The 18,668-nt window shown below is 52.1% G+C and overlaps 5 protein-coding genes across 5 annotated transcripts; 4 read left to right on the top strand and 1 right to left on the bottom strand.

The window, feature by feature from the left end:
- FPOAC1_012976 (uncharacterized protein) lies at positions 1-4,446 on the top strand (the record flags this gene model as incomplete). The annotated part of the gene is made up of 3 exons (XM_044857318.1): positions 1-555; positions 620-2,596; positions 2,644-4,446. The coding sequence occupies 3 exons, from the start codon at positions 1-3 to the stop codon at positions 4,444-4,446; spliced, it is 4,335 nt and encodes a 1,444-aa protein (XP_044701501.1).
- Positions 4,447-5,268: 822 nt separating this feature from the next.
- Positions 5,269-5,670, top strand: FPOAC1_012975 (uncharacterized protein; the record flags this gene model as incomplete). Its single annotated transcript, XM_044857317.1, has 1 exon — positions 5,269-5,670. One exon carries the CDS (start codon positions 5,269-5,271, stop codon positions 5,668-5,670), a length of 402 nt encoding a protein of 133 aa, XP_044701500.1.
- Positions 5,671-6,423: 753 nt separating this feature from the next.
- FPOAC1_012974 (uncharacterized protein) lies at positions 6,424-7,095 on the top strand (the record flags this gene model as incomplete). Its single annotated transcript, XM_044857316.1, has 1 exon — positions 6,424-7,095. One exon carries the CDS (start codon positions 6,424-6,426, stop codon positions 7,093-7,095), a length of 672 nt encoding a protein of 223 aa, XP_044701499.1.
- A 3,632-nt stretch (positions 7,096-10,727) lies between these two features.
- FPOAC1_012973 (uncharacterized protein) lies at positions 10,728-12,221 on the top strand (the record flags this gene model as incomplete). The annotated part of the gene is made up of 1 exon (XM_044857315.1): positions 10,728-12,221. The coding sequence occupies one exon, from the start codon at positions 10,728-10,730 to the stop codon at positions 12,219-12,221; it is 1,494 nt and encodes a 497-aa protein (XP_044701498.1).
- A 742-nt stretch (positions 12,222-12,963) lies between these two features.
- On the bottom strand, positions 12,964-17,616 carry FPOAC1_012972 (uncharacterized protein; the record flags this gene model as incomplete). The annotated part of the gene is made up of 2 exons (XM_044857314.1): positions 12,964-17,482; positions 17,534-17,616. 2 exons carry the CDS (start codon positions 17,614-17,616, stop codon positions 12,964-12,966), a joined length of 4,602 nt encoding a protein of 1,533 aa, XP_044701497.1.
- Between the last annotated feature and the right edge of the window lie 1,052 nt (positions 17,617-18,668).

Genomic DNA, 18,668 nt, shown 5'->3' with positions numbered 1-18,668 from the left:
ATGGCGCCTGCATTGTTTGGGAAAGTGAAATCCAAGGGCAGGAAGTGGTTGCAGGCCTCTCACCGGGAATCCTCGACTCCTTCGCCACAAACACTTTCGCCAACACCATCTCGACCTTCATCCCAACTAGCTGCTCGACCGACATCTCAGCCAACGCCCTCTCCGCATATCTCGACGGATTCCGACACCTCCTCGCTGACGAGTCTACAAGAGCGGCTTTGGAATAAGGCCTACGATGGGCTCAAAGCGAGCGAGCCCAAACTAGTCGGGGCGTACGAGAAGATCTTGGGTTCTAAACTGCACGAGGACGGCCCTAGCTCCGTTGCCTCCGAACCGACTGACAATGGAATAGCAAGCGCTTGGGGCCCAAGATGCCGCCAAATGCAGCAGTTGATCCAGGCAGGGCTGGGCCGGACGCAGAAGCAAGCGTCCATCAAGCAAGGCATTGACGAAGGCTTGCAAGCAATACAAGCGGTGAGGGGAATAATGGACAGCGCGGTAAAGGCCGCACCAGAAGCCGCCGTTGCCTGGGTCGGCGTCTGCCTTGGATTAGAGGTGTGTGAATTGCTTTCCCAACCGAACGCAGAACGGTCGATGATCCCTTGCTGACAGTTGATAGATCCTTTCGAACCCCGTCACCGAGGCACGCGCAAACCGCAAAGGCATCGCCTACGTCCTGTCAAGAATAGAGTGGTACTGGAACTTAGTGTCTCTACTTCTCGACGAGAACAAGGCCGAGCAATCTTCCGTGGGACTGCGAGTCCAACTAGAGGAGCACGTCGTGCAGCTCTACGAGAAACTTCTTTCCTATCAGATGAAGAGCGTCTGCATTTACTACCGGAACTCGGCTGTCGTCATCGGAAGGGATATGCTCAAACTCGATGACTGGGCTGGCCAGTTCAGCGAGATCAAGGAAGCAGAGGATGCCGTGCAAAGAGACATGGAACAATACAACACAGAAGAGAGCAAGATACGACTGCAGAAAATCGCCAAAACCGCTAGCGCTATAGAGATGAAGCTCCAAGACATTCATGCGGCCATCAAAGGCGTACATTTGGCCATTGAAGCGCAAACGCAACATCAAGAGAAGAGACACCAAGACGACGAGGCGAAGCAATGTCTGAAAGACCTGCGCGAGACCGACCCTCGCGACGACAAGACGCGCATCGAAGCTACAAAGGGCGGCCTGCTCAGGGACTCGTACCGCTGGATTCTTGATAATGACGAATTTCGGCGATGGCGTGACGATCCACAAAGCCAGCTGCTCTGGATCAAAGGCGATCCTGGCAAGGGCAAGACGATGCTGCTGTGCGGCATCATCGACGAACTGGAGAAGGAACCCGGCAAACACCTGTCCTACTTCTTCTGCCAGGCCACCGAGACACGACTGAGCAATGCGACGGCCGTGCTGCGTGGCCTGATCTACCTTCTCGTCGACCAACAGCCGTCGCTCATCTCGCATGTTCGGGAGAAGCACGACCATGCGGGTAAGCAGCTTTTTGAGGATGGGAATGCCTGGGAAGCCTTATCTAAGATCCTCACGGCCATGCTTAATGACCCGGGCGTGGATGGTGCGATCCTGATTGTTGATGCCCTCGATGAATGCAAGACAAATCGCCATCAGCTTCTCGACTTCATCACTAAACCTTCCCGCGTCAAGTGGATCGTCTCTAGCCGTAACTGGCCGGACATTGAGGAGAAACTGGACAATTTGGAGCAGAAAGTCAGGCTGCGCCTTGAGTTGAACAAGGACTCAATCTCCAAGGCTGTCAATACCTACATCGGACACAAGGTGAATCGACTGGCAGGTCTTAAGAAATACGACAAGGAAACAGGGGACGCTGTTCAACGTCACTTGGTTGGCAATGCCGATGGCACCTTTCTCTGGGTCGCCTTGGTCTGTCAAGAGCTAGCAGATCCCAAGGTCCGAAAACGGCATACACTCGACACATTGAAGTCATTCCCCCCAGGTCTTGATCCTCTCTATAAGCGAATGGTGGAACATATCAGCGATTCGAAAGATGCAGATCGTTGCAGAGAGATCCTCGCTCTTGCTTCGGTCGTATACCGACCCATCACCCTAGACGAGTTAAAGGCTCTTGCCCAGTCGCTCGAAGATCTCGACCAGGATGAGTTGGAAGAAATCATCAGCTCCTGTGGTTCTTTTCTGACTCTTCAAAAAGGCGTCATCTACTTTGTGCATCAATCAGCCAAAGATTTCCTGCTCAAGAACGCGTCAAAACAAATCCTACCTTCTGGCATTGCGCACCAGCACTATGCCCTCTTCTCGAGGTCGCTAGGGGTCCTGTCGGAAACTCTTCGACGAAACGTCTACAGTCTCAACACGCCAGGATTCTCCATTGATCAGGTCTCACCGACTAATCCCGACCCATTATCCCCAATTCGATATTCATGCGTCTACTGGGTTGACCATCTTCACGACTCAGATGTCGCAGAAGTCAACGACATTCTGCGGGATAACGGCAACGTCCATGTATTCATCCAGAAGAAGTACTTGTATTGGCTGGAATGTCTTGGTCTGCTACGAAGCATGTCGGAGGGAATCAAGGCGGTACATAAGCTCGAGGCTTTAGTGGTAAGCTGCTCTAGATGTATATTGGAAGCCGTCTAACAAGGTTATAGAAAATCGCGGGAGCGCAGAAACTGACAGAACTACTTCGAGATGCGCGCCGATTCATTCTTTCTCATGCTCGCGCCATCGAGATTGCTCCATTGCAGGCTTATGCGTCCGCACTCGTGTTCAGTCCTGAACGCAGTCTCACCAGAGAGCTCTTTAAGAAGGAGGAGCCGGATTGGATGGTATTGAAGCCAAGAATGGAGGCAGATTGGAACGCTTGCCTGCAGACGCTTGAGGGCCATGGCGGGGAGGTGAGGTCGGTGGTGTTCTCGGCAGATGGCCAGCGTATTGCATCTGGCTCAGATGATAAGACAGTCAAGATCTGGGACGCAGCCACGGGCGCATGCAAGCAGACGCTTGAGGGCCATGGCGATTGGGTGACGTCGGTGGTGTTCTCGGCAGATGGCCAGCGTCTTGCATCTGGCTCACATGATAAGACAGTCAAGATCTGGGACGCGGCCACGGGCGTATGCGAGCAGACGCTTGAGGGCCATGGCCATTGGGTGATGTCGGTGGTGTTCTCGGCAGATGGCCAGCGTCTTGCATCTGGCTCAGCTGATAAGACAGTCAAGATCTGGGACGCAGCCACGGGCGCATGCGAGCAGACGCTTGAGGGCCATGGCAGTTCGGTGTTGTCGGTGGTGTTCTCGGCAGATGGCCAGCGTATTGCATCTGGCTCAGATGATAAGACAGTCAAGATCTGGGACGCAGCCACGGGCGCATGCGAGCAGACGCTTGAGGGCCATGGCGGGGAGGTGAGGTCGGTGGTGTTCTCGGCAGATGGCCAGCGTATTGCATCTGGCTCAGATGATAAGACAGTCAAGATCTGGGACGCAGCCACGGGCGCATGCGAGCAGACGCTTGAGGGCCATGGCCATTCGGTGATGTCGGTGGTGTTCTCGGCAGATGGCCAGCGTCTTGCATCTGGCTCAGCTGATAAGACAGTCAAGATCTGGGACGCAGCCACGGGCGTATGCGAGCAGACCCTCGAGGGCCATGGCGATTGGGTGACGTCGGTGGTGTTCTCGGCAGATGGCCAGCGTCTTGCATCTGGCTCACATGATAAGACAGTCAAGATCTGGGACGCGGCCACGGGCGTATGCGAGCAGACGCTTGAGGGCCATGGCGATTGGGTGACGTCGGTGGTGTTCTCGGCAGATGGCCAGCGTCTTTCATCTGGCTCATATGATAAGACAGTCAAGATCTGGGACGCAGCCACGGGCGCATGCGAGCAGACGCTCGAGGGCCATGGCCATTCGGTGACGTCGGTGGTGTTCTCGGCAGATGGCCAGCGTCTTGCATCTGGCTCATATGATAACACAGTCAAGATCTGGGACGCAGCCACGGGCGTATGTGAGCAGACGCTTAATGGCCATGGCAATTGGGTGAATTCGGTGGTGTTCTCGGCAGATGGCCAGCGTATTGCATCTGGCTCAGATGATAAGACAGTCAAGATCTGGGACACAGCCACGGGCACATGCGAGCAGACGCTTAACGTTAGGAGAGTATTATATCACCTTTCATTTGATCCAACGTCAAATGCTCTCCTCTCTACCGATATTGGACTTCTAAATCTGGATCGCCCGGCTCTGCCGCCTGTCATAAATGATCGGTCGGCTGAGATAACATTACCGCGTGTTAGCCATTCTGGATGGGGTATAAGCGCGGATGGCGAATGGATTGTTGAAGATGGAAAGAAGATGCTTTGGCTGCCTCCGGACTATCGAGGGGGCAGGCCCGCTATTGATAGATCAACGGTCGCTATCGGCTGTCGATCAGGTCGTGTGCTAGTGATGAAGTTCTCTTAAAGCGGGGGCAGGCATAATTATCTTCTTGGTTCCAAGCAGCCCTTTCCCAGTTCCTAGTAACGACCTACGAAATTGATTATGTTTTGACTTGGAAGGGGCGCACGTATCACTTTGGTAACAAGCTGCATGATATATGCATACTTGCTACAAAAGTCCAAAACGTGGTCTTGATTGCTAACAAACCGCGTTAAGTCCTTACCATCCACAACCCCTCTTTCGGCACCACCCCTCTTTCGCCAGGCAAAATAAAAAAAGCTCCACCAAAACTCACCAACTTCACTTACATAAAAGTCAGCCTACATCATTATTCCAGCTCCAAATTCAAGTGAAAAAGGACGTTTATGCGTCTTGATTGGGCCATCACCCCTGTTTTCCTCTTTCACTTGAAAGTGGGTACTTGACGAAACTGCCGCGACTCCACTTTCAGCGATAGCAGGGGCGCTTTATCATCTCATTGGTGCTCTGGTCATAACACTGGATGGTTCTTATAGTGTTTGAGGTGGTAGCTCAAAGCTTTGCAACGTATGTAATATATGTAATATAACTAGTTAATTAAAGTTTGATTACGGAATTCCACGCGAACAGCGCGTCTTTGACGCGCGCTTTTAGGACAGGTCTAAACTTTATAGAGAGAATAGCCCTCAGTGTTCTTCAAAGGCAACTTACAGTGAATGAAGACTAAGAGAGATAAGAAGAAAAAGGAGAGAAAGTTACAATAAGCATATGTAAGAATATAATAGATATGGATTCAGGCTCCCCATTTTATTCATTGTTCCTAGATCAATAAAAATACATCATCTTATAGTAATAGTACTACCTACTATGGGTCTTGATAGCTTCCATTACAACGCCGACCACCGGGTCATAGCTTGCCGGGTCTGCGAGACATGTCTGATCCCGAAGCTAACAAGCTGGAAGAGCCACCTGCGGGCCGAGCCGCACCAGATGAAAGGCGAGACGCTGCGATCGACCGTTGAGCAGCTATTGAGCTATGAGCTGCGCCCTGTGGAAGAGCTGCGACAGTGGAGGCCTGACCGGAAAAGGCCATGCCAGCCGGTAAAGGGTCTTGCCGTCTACGGAGGATGCATCTGTGCCGTTGATAAATGTGACTACTGCACGCGGCGCATCGAGACAATGCACGACCACACGCGAGTCCATGGCAAGAAGGCATCGCAGCATACCATCAATGCGCCTATCCCAGCTGCATGGCGGATACAGCTCTGAATCCAATGGCTTTCCCATAGTAAAAAAAAAGGCGCTAATGAAATGACGACCTGAATCCATTGCACCCCAACGGATTCAGGTCACCCATAGGTTTTCATCGCTAAAATGCATTTCAAGTAGATGCATCGATTCATTACTTTGAGGGAAGCTTATATATGGCTTGCCAGCCTTCGAAAATCATTTTTGCGGCATTGCGACTGGTTTGAAGTTTGAGTCAATTGATCAATTGAAGTTAACAGACCGGGATCCAGCAGGCCACATTAGTCATCAGACACAGCCAAGGTGGCGACTACTAAACGCACAACCGGCTGTGCAATAAGACCGCACAACCGGCTGTGCGATTAGACTGCTGATGTAATCAACAACGATGTGAGGCTATCACCACTTGACCAAGTAAATCAACCTTCCTTCAATAAATGAAGCTATTCAAAGCTTCTGCAAGCTGCAGGCCTGTTCAGCTACAGTTCCTGATGCTTGAATACATCTATTATCACAACCTAGACCGTGAATAATAGGTGTCAGCCCTCAATGTGATACACTGCAGCTAGAAGGATAGTGATGCAGTTTATGTTATATCTATCTGATCAATTGTTGCTAATGAGCTGTGATAGTATGCAAAATAGCTGTTTATTGAGCAATTGAGTAACTGAATCAGTAATGCCTTTTGAATATATATATCTCGGCTTTATAGCTTCTTTCTCTCCCTCTCTTTTCATATCAATCTAACAACTTGACTACTTCACGAAGCTCAACATGAACAACCAACGGCCTGTATTTACTATTGCTGAGGATGCTACTGCTATCCAAGCAAGAGCTCAGCAAGTAAACCCTTTTGTGCTTCAACCTTTGCAGCAAAATACGATTCATACGCTTCAAAATCGGCTTCCAATTAACTACTCTCGTGAAGGCTATAACCTGTATCCTGTTCAGCAATGGCGAGATGCGCATACTAATGCAAATGGCCCTCAAAATCTTCGTCAGCTGTATGCTCAAGACCCTTCAGCTCGCCAATGGGTGGCTCAGATAAGTCACATTCCTCAAGGTCAACCGGCTCAAGCAACTGTACAGCCTTGGGGCTATGAGGTATCAGGAAATTGGCATCTCGGATACATGAAAAACATGTATCAAGGTCAACAGCAACGCCCGGCTGCTGCACAGTTACCGACGTGGTCATACAACGGGCTGCAGCAAATGGATGCTAACTACTACAATACCAATTTTGCAGTCAGTGGCTATCAATGGCCTACAGCTACAATTGGTATGAATCATTTTGAGCCCCGGCTTCAAGGTATACAGCAGTCAGGGCTTCATATTTCGAATATATCTCGCAACGGCTATGCGGATTGGACTTGGCAAGGAAGAGGTGTTGCAGGTACGGTCCCGGTGACAAATTGGCAGCCACGGCCGAATCAATCAAACTCTTGAAATAGAGGTTTTTGCCACCATTGAGTTTTGCCGCTATGCTAGTTAAATAGAGAAAAAAAAGAGCTTTCTATTGATATGTCATTGAGTCTAATTTACCGTTATTTACCTATTCAATTGCATTCGTAATGCAACCGGCGGAGTGTGTTTTGTCGGTGCCGGGTAGGTCCGGATCCACAACCACCGGCTCCGTGGAATACACTTCATAACTTATTGAAAAAGATTAAGTATCAACATAATAATAATACAAGCTATATAGTCGTAGATACAGGTTTTTTTTTTCTTTTCGCTCTTTCGAATGGTATGTATCAATTGCGCTCTTTAATGCAAATAATTAATCTAGTCAGGTGCATTCGATTGATTGTACAATGCCTCCCGTGACTGAAAATCCACAGCTGCTTCCTCCCAATACGAATTCAGATTCCTATTCCTATCATACAGTGGTTTTGCCGCCTCTTTCTCATATGCCCTCTCTTCCTCTTCCTTATCCCAATCTAGATAAGCAGCTATCTCTTCATCGGTCCAATCCCTCAGCTTTAAGCCGTTCCTACGCTTGACGTGCCTACCCATCCGGCTATCTGATAACACATATGCTTTCTCGGCCTTGTTGTAGCGAGCACGAAGTCCCTTGGCCTTTCGATATAGCTTATCGGTTTGGCGGTGCGGTGGTTGCTCTCTATACCACTCTTCTCGAGCTGCTTTGTAGCGGCTATAGATGACACGCCCGTCGTCATGCATCAATGGAGTAACCTGCCGAGGCGGCGGCGAGGGAGGAGGTATAGGAGGGACCCTGTTGAGGAAGGCGAAGATATCTGTATCGTTCGTTGCTCTACCTGTGTTGTTGTCGTACGAGTTGTGGTATATACAACCGTCTGACCCGGTGACTGAGGGACGGGTTGCTGTACGGTAGGCTCAACCGAGGGGACGACTTCCGGAACAGAGGGAAGCTGAGAAGATGACTCCTTGAGATAGTCATGTCGTGAGGGACACATCTTGGAATTCCTCTTATGCCCCTCTTGACCACAGCCAGTACACTTTGGTGGTGCCCTTCCTTGTAGCTCCTTCTCGACAACCTCAAATCTCGAGGGCTCGCGCCGTATGCTTGATTCAGCCTGTGATGACTTTGCTGCAAGTCGATCAAACTGCTTAGCCGGCTCTAGTATGACAAGAGGGATTTCTGGCCGCCGGATCTGATAGTGACGGGCAAAGTGATGCAGTTGCAGAGGCTTTCGTAACCTGATAAGTGCCCGGATGGTATGACTACACGGAAGACCTAGGGTCTTCGTGAATATCCCCGTGCAAGGGGAGACTTCCTTCTGCAAGAGCTTCACTTGCTTGTTGACTTCCCGCAAAGCCTGACTTGGTATCCAAGTACGGACAACAGACCATATACCTCCAACAAGATCTGCTGGGGGTCGACTGTGTTCATCGGTCTGCATTTGGTCTAGTTGATCGCATTGGGTCTCGATCACAAGGGTCATCTTCATCCAGGCTTCAAAAGATCAACAGATGCACTATCAATCTCATTTTTGATCAATTGATGGATACCCTCAACCCGGGAAGTTGCAGTCTGACCGTAATGACGATATTGATTAGTCCATGCCTTGATAAACTTATGCTTATATGGGGTTATCCAGGCCTCCAAGATGTAGCCGACTTCACGAGAGTGATCAAGGGCATACTTTTCCTTGAAATCATCAAGCTTCTCATAGTAGATAGTCTGCGTTGGTGCATACATGACCTCACGAAAGGCAGCATAGAATGCCCCCAATCTTCATGCCTCTGCAGGTTATCATGATCTCGAAGGAAGGCAGGTGAACAATATGCCTTAACAGCCCGATCAATATGCCAAACGCACAACAAGGCAGGGATATCAGGGAAGCAATCTGAAGAGGCCAATGCATTCATACAAGCAAGGCTTCTATCTGTAACTATCACAGAAGGAAGGTCGATTTGATGAAGGTTGAAGATATGCCTTAGCCACATGAGTGCCCAGGCGTAATCATGTTCAGCCTCGCCGGTCAAGAAGGCAAATGCAATACAGAAGCTCTTGCCGCAACAGTCAACACCAATGATATCAAGAAGTGGCATCTTGTATCGATTAGACCGATAGGTGCAGTCCATGATGAGCACTTCTGGATAGGTCTTGAGGTACTGAATAGACCGAGGGTGCGCAAAGAACACGGCCTTCACTCTGCCGGTATCGTCATCACGCTGTATCCGGCTCCAGAAGCCTCGGTCTTGAAGCTGTTGAGCGAGGGCCTGCATACAGGATTGGCCTTCCATAAGCTGTTGCTTACTTCGAGCGATAGCATTATATAGATCCTTCTGCTTGATGACAGTCTGCCGGCTGCTATCACGCATGAGGTTTGTGATCTGCCTTGGCATAATACCACGCCGGATCAGTCGCCGGATCTCTATAAGCTCCTCCTCAGAGAGCTTCCGGTGCTCTGGATGCGCTCTGCCGTCGCCTCGACTCCTTGGATGATTATGAGAAGCATATTGAGGACCCTCACGATGCCTCACAGCCCAATTAGCACCATCAAGACTCTCTTTTGCCATCACCGAGAACTGACAGCCTGTGCGGCGAGCACCTGTACGGCGTTTACGATCTTCCTCCTTCATGGTGGTGATACGACCTGCACCGCGGTCACAGGTGAAATGCACCCAAGTCCTTCCATTGGGAGTCTTTCCTGACCGGCCCGTCACGAAGGCATATCCTCTACTCTTTGCCCAGCTGTTAATAGCCTCACGGGCTGCTTCACGGGCTGCTTCACGGCTTTCATATTGATCTTCAGGTGGAAGAGCATCAGCAGGGAAGCTCTCATCAAGCATTGGATCGATAGTCTCAATAGTAGCGGCCTCGAGCCACTTCCTCTCCTCCTCAGAGAGACCCCCTTCACCAACAGGCTCAGGATACCACTCAGGTTCAGGACTGGGGAAAAAATGGCGTTCATTCTGTGAGGGGGGAAATGACGCCGAAAAAGTCGTACAGAAGAGGTCATATGAATCCATTTTCACGATAGATAGATAAATAACTTCAATTGAGGTCTAATTGGCCCATTGGGCATCAAGAAAGCTGTTGTTGTGTTGTTGTTGATCCCTTCGTGCATCGCGTGTCTTGTTGTTGATTACATCAGCAGTCTAATCGCACAGCCGGTTGTGCGGTCTTATTGCACAGCCGGTTGTGCGTTTAGTAGTCGCCTATTGGGAGCCAAATTGGGGGCTGACATAATCCGCACGCCTACGCGTGCAGAAGTGGAGAGGCGCCTAGGCGTGTCCCTATGGGGCCCCCAGCTAGTAGTAGTACTTATGTAAGTAGAAGTATGGGTCCTTGCTCGACCCCGATTCGCGAATCACGTCGCGAAGCGCAAACCTCCATTGACGACGCCGCAAACTAGCCGACATCACGAATTGCATTGCAACAGCATTTGAGCGTGTTGAGCAGCATGTTTTAATCATTGAGAAGACGCAAATAACAACGCGACGTACGTCCACTACTGACCGTACCGCGCCGCACCGGTAACTTCTCGGCATCACAACCTCGGGAATCTAAAATCACGTCGTCAACGGCCCCGAATGCGCCACCCATGACTACTCTAGTGATGACTCGGCGGCCGCTTCAAGTAATTAGCATGGGCAACGAGAACGGGCGACGGTTGAGCAAGCGTCTCGCTGCAGCGGCGGCGACAGATTATGAGTATGACGACGACTTCGCATTTGTGCGAAAATCGAAGAGAATTAAGACGGACAAGACAGATGAACCGAAGCCGGAAGTAGTGCTAGAGCCAAAGGCAGAGCCAGTGAAGAAGCCTACAAATGGACGACCTGCGGCGAAGCAACACGCTGTTAAGGCACCGACGACTAATGGAACGATTGTGGAAGAGGAGCCACCCGAGAAAGAAATGAACGCGATGACGCAGCCCACGACGAGGAAGAGCAGCAGACAAAAAGCGAGTGTCGACGCGTCGGTTGGGCGAGAAATCAACGTCACTAAGAGACCATCAACCAGGAGGAGCACGAGACGATCTGGGGAAACACAGGGGGAAGAAGCTCCTCAACCAGCACCAGAATCCATACCAGAACCCGAGCCTGAAGCAGCGCCAACTTCCCATGTCAATGAAGCGTCTAAGAAACGCGGATCCCGCGCAAAACCTCCTAGACCGCCTCCAGACTGGGATAAATCGCCGCAACGCAAACCGCCTGTGCAGTCAGCCACAATTGCTCTGCCTATGAGCGATACGCCCATCATTAACAGAAACAAGGAGATGCGGAAGAAGAGGGGCAATAGCAACAGGCGGAGCAGTTTGGGTAATCGCGGAAGAAGGGCGAGCTCTTTGATCGAGAGCGGCCAAACAGCAATACCCCACAGAGAAGTCAATCCGGCGGATTTCTACAAACATATTGAAGCCGAAGGCTTGACAGAGCCTCGGCGTATGAGACAACTGTTAACCTGGTGTGGCGAGCGCGCTCTGGCAAAGAAGCCTCCTCATGGCGCACCGAATTCTAATGCTATTTTGGGTGCTCGTGCTATTCAAGACAAACTGCTAAAAGACTTTGCGGCTCGATCTGAGTTTTCGGACTGGTTTAATCGAGAGGATGACGCGCCAAAAGTTCCTGTAGTGTTGAGGCCCAACCCCAGAAACATGGAGTTGGACGAGAAACTGGCCAAACTGGTAATCGACATCAAAAGATTACAAGATGAGAAGAAGGCATGGCAAGCAATACGAAAACCACCGCCTGAGCAACCGCCTCTCTTCTCCGAAGGCGAGACTGGGCGTATTGTTCTACCAGACTTTGATCTATTAGATCCCGACGAAGGCAAGATCAGGGGATTCCTGGCAGACGAGACAGCATCATTCGATGCTGTTCGGTCTGAGGCAGAATCAAGGTTGCGGACTATTCAGTCGTCACTCGAGTTTCAGGTCGACCAACTTGCCGACAACGTTCACAGGCTCGAGCAGCGGGTTCTGGTTGCGGGCAAAGAAGCGGATAAGGTCCTTAGTGTCAGTGGCCTACGACTTCGACAACGTGAGGAGCGGGAGAAGGCGAGCGCAGGAACAAGGGACATGCCAGTCATCGAGGTTCTAAGGAGCCTAGGGAATATTCTACCTAAAGGAGGCGGGTAAAGGAGCAATCATTCTCCAAGTTTACACCTGCAGCCAAGGTTCAAATCCACGACAACTACACTAGCACTTCTGGTGTAATTAGGATCACTTAATTTATCTATCAGACTATAGGCACTGGTACGTCTACTGAGGTCATACAGTAATAGAAGATCATCTCAAAATGTCTATTTCGCCTCATGACCTAGCCTACGGCAACCCTACTGTTTTACCCCCGTGCGGTCCAACTTTGACCATATCAGAGTGGGTACGGGCGATAGCGGACATATGCTCCGGGCTGTCCTCCCATGAGCGGCAGTGCGTAGCAGAAGGTTTAGTGACAAGGCATTCGCTTGGACCATTCATAATAGAACTAGGGTTACCGGATGCATCAAGTAGCTATCATTCGATCATTCCTCAGTTCCAATCATCTAGTAAGGCGCCCAATGCCAGGCTAATGGATATAGATTATTCGCGGCTTCAAGGTTCGGCGAACAAGGACTGCAGACCGTAAAAATCGGGATATACCAGTACCCCCCGAGCCGCCAATTGATGTTCAATTATGAGCACTTGGACCTTCTAGTCCAAAAAAAACATGCTCTTTGCAAGTCTACCTCATAAGCAGATATTCTGTCAGAATTTGGCCGCCTTATGGGTGCGTAAGCAATTTCTGGCTTAGCGAATGAAGTACTTAGAAGTACCGCTGCTGCCTGGAGTTCCGGGGTGCGAATGTGGGGGAATGGAGTCATAAGTACTGTCGCTAACATTAATACGTCTGGCCGGTCTCGTCTTTTGCGTCAAGGTCGACCTTGCCCGTATCGAGGAGCATATTGACCACGGCCTCGCGTCCATTCTCAGCAGCCCACGACAGCGGCGTCCGGCCATACTGTGTGTCTTTCGCCTCAACGTCGGCCTTGCCCGTGTCGAGGAGCATCTTGACCACGGCTTCATGTCCATTCCCAGCGGCCCACCACAGCGGCGTCTGGCTGTTCTCTATGTCCTTCGCATTAACGTCGGCCTTGCCCGTATCGAGGAGCACCTTGACCGCGGCCTCGTGTCCACTCCTAGCGGGCCACCATAGCGGCGTCCGGCTAATGTAATCTTTCGCATCAACGTCGGCCTTGCCCGTGTCGACGAGCATCTTGACCACGGCCTCGTGTCCATTCTCAGCAGCCCACGACAGCGGCGTCCGGCCATACTGCGTGTCTTTCGCCTCAACGTCGGCCTTGCCCGTGTCGAGGAGCATCTTGACCACGGCTTCATGTCCATTCCCAGCGGCCCACCACAGCGGTGTCTGGCTGTTCTCTATGTCCTTCGCATTAACGTCGGCCTTGCCCGTATCGAGGAGCACCTTGACCGCGGCCTCGTGTCCACTCCTAGCGGGCCACCATAGCGGCGTCCGGCTAATGTAATCTTTCGCATCAACGTCGGCCTTGCCCGTGTCGACGAGCATCTTGACCACGGCCTCGTGTCCATTCTCAGCAGCCCACGACAGCGGCGTCCGGCCATACTGCGTGTCTTTCGCCTCAACGTCGGCCTTGCCCGTGTCGAGGAGCATCTTGACCACGGCTTCATGTCCATTCCCAGCGGCCCACCACAGCGGTGTCTGGCTGTTCTCTATGTCCTTCGCATTAACGTCGGCCTTGCCCGTATCGAGGAGCACCTTGACCGCGGCCTCGTGTCCACTCCTAGCGGGCCACCATAGCGGCGTCCGGCTAATGTAATCTTTCGCATCAACGTCGGCCTTGCCCGTGTCGACGAGCATCTTGACCACGGCCTCGTGTCCATTCTCAGCAGCCCACGACAGCGGCGTCCGGCCATACTGTGTGTCTTTCGCCTCAACGTCGGCCTTGCCCGTGTCGAGGAGCATCTTGACCACGGCTTCATGTCCATTCCCAGCGGCCCACCACAGCGGCGTCTGGCTGTTCTCTATGTCCTTCGCATTAACGTCGGCCTTGCCCGTATCGAGGAGCACCTTGACCGCGGCCTCGTGTCCACTCCTAGCGGGCCACCATAGCGGCGTCCGGCTAATGTAATCTTTCGCATCAACGTCGGCCTTGCCCGTGTCGACGAGCATCTTGACCACGGCCTCGTGTCCATTCTCAGCAGCCCACGACAGCGGCGTCCGGCCATACTGCGTGTCTTTCGCCTCAACGTCGGCCTTGCCCGTGTCGAGGAGCATCTTGACCACGGCTTCATGTCCATTCCCAGCGGCCCACCACAGCGGTGTCTGGCTGTTCTCTATGTCCTTCGCATTAACGTCGGCCTTGCCCGTATCGAGGAGCACCTTGACCGCGGCCTCGTGTCCACTCCTAGCGGGCCACCATAGCGGCGTCCGGCTAATGTAATCTTTCGCATCAACGTCGGCCTTGCCCGTGTCGACGAGCATCTTGACCACGGCCTCGTGTCCATTCTCAGCAGCCCACGACAGCGGCGTCCGGCCATACTGTGTGTCTTTCGCCTCAACGTCGGCCTTGCCCGTGTCGAGGAGCATCTTGACCACGGCTTCATGTCCATTCCCAGCGGCCCACCACAGCGGCGTCTGGCTGTTCTCTATGTCCTTCGCATTAACGTCGGCCTTGCCCGTATCGAGGAGCACCTTCACCGCGGCCTCGTGTCCACTCCTAGCGGGCCACCATAGCGGCGTCCGGCTAATGTAATCTTTCGCATCAACGTCGGCCTTGCCCGTGTCGACGAGCATCTTGACCACGGCCTCGTGTCCATTCTCAGCAGCCCACGACAGCGGCGTCCGGCCATACTGCGTGTCTTTCGCCTCAACGTCGGCCTTGCCCGTGTCGAGGAGCATCTTGACCACGGCTTCATGTCCATTCCCAGCGGCCCACCACAGCGGTGTCTGGCTGTTCTCTATGTCCTTCGCATTAACGTCGGCCTTGCCCGTATCGAGGAGCACCTTGACCGCGGCCTCGTGTCCACTCCTAGCGGGCCACCATAGCGGCGTCCGGCTAATGTAATCTTTCGCATCAACGTCGGCCTTGCCCGTGTCGACGAGCATCTTGACCACGGCCTCGTGTCCATTCTCAGCAGCCCACGACAGCGGCGTCCGGCCATACTGTGTGTCTTTCGCCTCAACGTCGGCCTTGCCCGTGTCGAGGAGCATCTTGACCACGGCTTCATGTCCATTCCCAGCGGCCCACCACAGCGGCGTCTGGCTGTTCTCTATGTCCTTCGCATTAACGTCGGCCTTGCCCGTATCGAGGAGCACCTTGACCGCGGCCTCGTGTCCACTCCTAGCGGGCCACCATAGCGGCGTCCGGCTAATGTAATCTTTCGCATCAACGTCGGCCTTGCCCGTGTCGACGAGCATCTTGACCACGGCCTCGTGTCCATTCTCAGCAGCCCACGACAGCGGCGTCCGGCCATACTGCGTGTCTTTCGCCTCAACGTCGGCCTTGCCCGTGTCGAGGAGCATCTTGACCACGGCTTCATGTCCATTCCCAGCGGCCCACCACAGCGGTGTCTGGCTGTTCTCTATGTCCTTCGCATTAACGTCGGCCTTGCCCGTATCGAGGAGCACCTTGACCGCGGCCTCGTGTCCACTCCTAGCGGGCCACCATAGCGGCGTCCGGCTAATGTAATCTTTCGCATCAACGTCGGCCTTGCCCGTGTCGAGGAGCATCTTGACCACGGCTTCATGTCCATTCCCAGCGGCCCACCACAGCGGTGTCTGGCTGTTCTCTATGTCCTTCGCATTAACGTCGGCCTTGCCCGTATCGAGGAGCACCTTGACCGCGGCCTCGTGTCCACTCCTAGCGGGCCACCATAGCGGCGTCCGGCTAATGTAATCTTTCGCATCAACGTCGGCCTTGCCCGTGTCGACGAGCATCTTGACCACTGCCTCACATCCATTCCTAGCGGCCCACGACAACGGCGTCTGGCCATTGTTGTCTTTTGCATCAACGTCGGCCTTGCCCGTGTCGACGAGCATCTTGACCACGGCCTCGTGTCCATTCTCAGCGGCCCACAACAGCGGCGTCCGGCCGTTCTTGTCTTTCGCATCAAAGTCGACCTTGCCCGTGTCGACGAGCATCTTGACCACGGCCTCGTGTCCATTCTCAGCGGCCAACGACAGCGGCGTCCGGCCAATGTAATCTTTCGCATCAAAGTCGACCTTGCCCGTGTCGACGAGCATCTTGACCACGGCCTCGTGTCCATTCTCAGCGGCCCACGACAACGGCGTCTGGCCGTTCTTGTCTTTCGCATCAACGTCGACCTTGCCCATGTCGAGGAGCATCTTGACCATGGCCTCGCTTCCATTCCTGGCGGCCCACAACAGCGAAAGGTCGACCTTGTCTGCAGCGGGGGCACTTAATGCGTGGGCAATTTTTGCTTCCGCAATTTCACGAGCAGCCCGAGCTTCACTTCTCTTTGCGGTATTATACTCGAGTGTGGAAAGCCTATCTTGGTCTTTTTTGATAAGTCTGCCTCCTCTGCGTGCCTTTTTTTCTAATAAGCAAGCAATTTCCCCCTCTTCATGAACTGCTTCAGTCGCCTGAGCCTCAGCAATTCTTTGCGCCACGGCAATAGCGGCAGCAGCAGCCTTTTCTTCGGCCCTCTTGGCTGCTTGCTCCTCGGCTTCCTTCATAGCTTGATCCACATCCGAAGCCTTGCCTTTTGCTATGGGTCCGGTATCGCTGAGACCTCGGAGAATCTCTACGGGTTCCTCCTTCCGAAGTGAATCATCACGTAGAGATACTTTTGAAGTTTGAAGCAGCAGAATAGCCTTCAAAAGTACCATGCTGAGCGTGTTGGGAGTTCCAATCTCAGAGAGTACCTTTTCTGAAGTTGGATAGGTAATGTTCTCGGCAAAAGCAAGGATGCGCGACTCAACATACGCGGCTATTCCCGGGAGAGTGCTCAATGACAGACTTGACTCTTCCATGATATCAACCAAGGAAGGCAAGCTCAACCTGTCGCCGAGTGCGATCATCTCTCTTCTTGCCAGATCACGAAGAGAGGGCAATTGAAAGGATTGGGCTGCGGCGTACACGCGGAGTGCAGTTGTAAACTCGGATGCATACCTCATCATAATAGTCTCTCCCTGTGGCTTCAGGCATTGATACCTGCCGGTGGTCATAAAGTGAATAAGGACATGGCCGGTATTGTAGTCGATATCGTCCAAGTGAAGGTCGCGTAACGACGAAGAGAAACAGTCTGTCGCGACGCTTCGGGAAGTAAGCTCGACACTCTGATGCAGGAGTACGTGAGGGATATGGAGGGGTCCATTTCCTTGGAAGTATACGGCACAGACTTGACTGGCGTAAGGCCTGTTGCATTGTCAGTTGACGGTCTTCAAAGAGAGAACTCAAATTCCTAACGAGTGTTCTGGCCTGCTGTCTGGTTCGCCATCCCAAAAGGGTGCTGCGGCCTCTCTTTGCTTGTTGACCGGGTCGTTAGACATGTTTGTGAGTGTTGGATAAGGGCTGAACTATGTTAAATCTAGATAATAAAAGCCCGTCGCGCTATATAGGTAGATTGGTGGTAGAAGGAGCACCCCGATATATAGAAGCATTGACAAAGAGACTCGGAGTAGAGATAAACGCCGGGTCAACGGCCCACACGAAGGCTATTAACAGGCTCCGGAAACCTCAGGGGCGCACTTCATTCCAATGACGTAAGTGTGATATAATATGGTTTATTCCTTCTGGGAAGACTACGCTAAACCATGCACCTCGACAAAGCTCTAGTTTTCCCGATTCACACCGTTGAGGGGTCTGCTTGGAAGCCAATTTCCTGAGGTACTTTGCCAAAAGTATTCTCATCCCTAATTTCTCCCTACTCGGCCTAAAACACACAACGTATGTACTTATTTCGGACTGATCTACAGCCGGCGGAAACGCCACATAACCCGCTTGGGTAGCTGGCAGAAGATCGACAATAACAGAGCCTATTTCCAGCCTTTCAGCTCTCCACGAAATTGCCCGCATGCGGTTGAGACACGGCACAACTTCTTGCAGTAAGCTGAAAGTGAACTCTCAAAATACAATCATCCTTCAACATACCACCTCTCTAATTATAGATAACTACATGTTAAAGGCATTGATATATCAATATGTCTTATTCTGTTTGGTAGCTAAGCCACTGGCTTTAGAAGGGATCTATGAGTGAGTTATGGCCTCATGCAGAAGACCTTTTCCTAGAACGGGTTATGTATAAGCGTCTTAGCTGCATGACGGTAAAAGTATGACAATCTTCTGTGGCGGACCGGTCTATGCGTCCACCTCCGCGTTCTGGTGGCAGCAGGTAGTGCGAACCTTGGTAGATTGCATGAATGGAATGTTGCGTAACCTTTACAGTATTGTACATGTACACCTTCCTCTTCGCAATAACATTCTCTTTGTAAGTTTTGGAGTAGAGACTTATAGATACATGTGTCTACTTGATAGGCGGGTAGGAATAGTCAGATTCATATGACGAAGGAAGCTTTAATTAGGTCTAAAAGAGGGGAAATGA

This window comes from Fusarium poae (genome assembly GCF_019609905.1).
Source record: "Fusarium poae strain DAOMC 252244 chromosome Unknown contig_1, whole genome shotgun sequence".
Classification (NCBI taxonomy): Eukaryota; Fungi; Ascomycota; class Sordariomycetes; order Hypocreales; family Nectriaceae; genus Fusarium; species Fusarium poae.
Note: the sequence above shows the minus strand (reverse complement) of the source record. Positions and strands in the feature narration are given on the sequence as shown.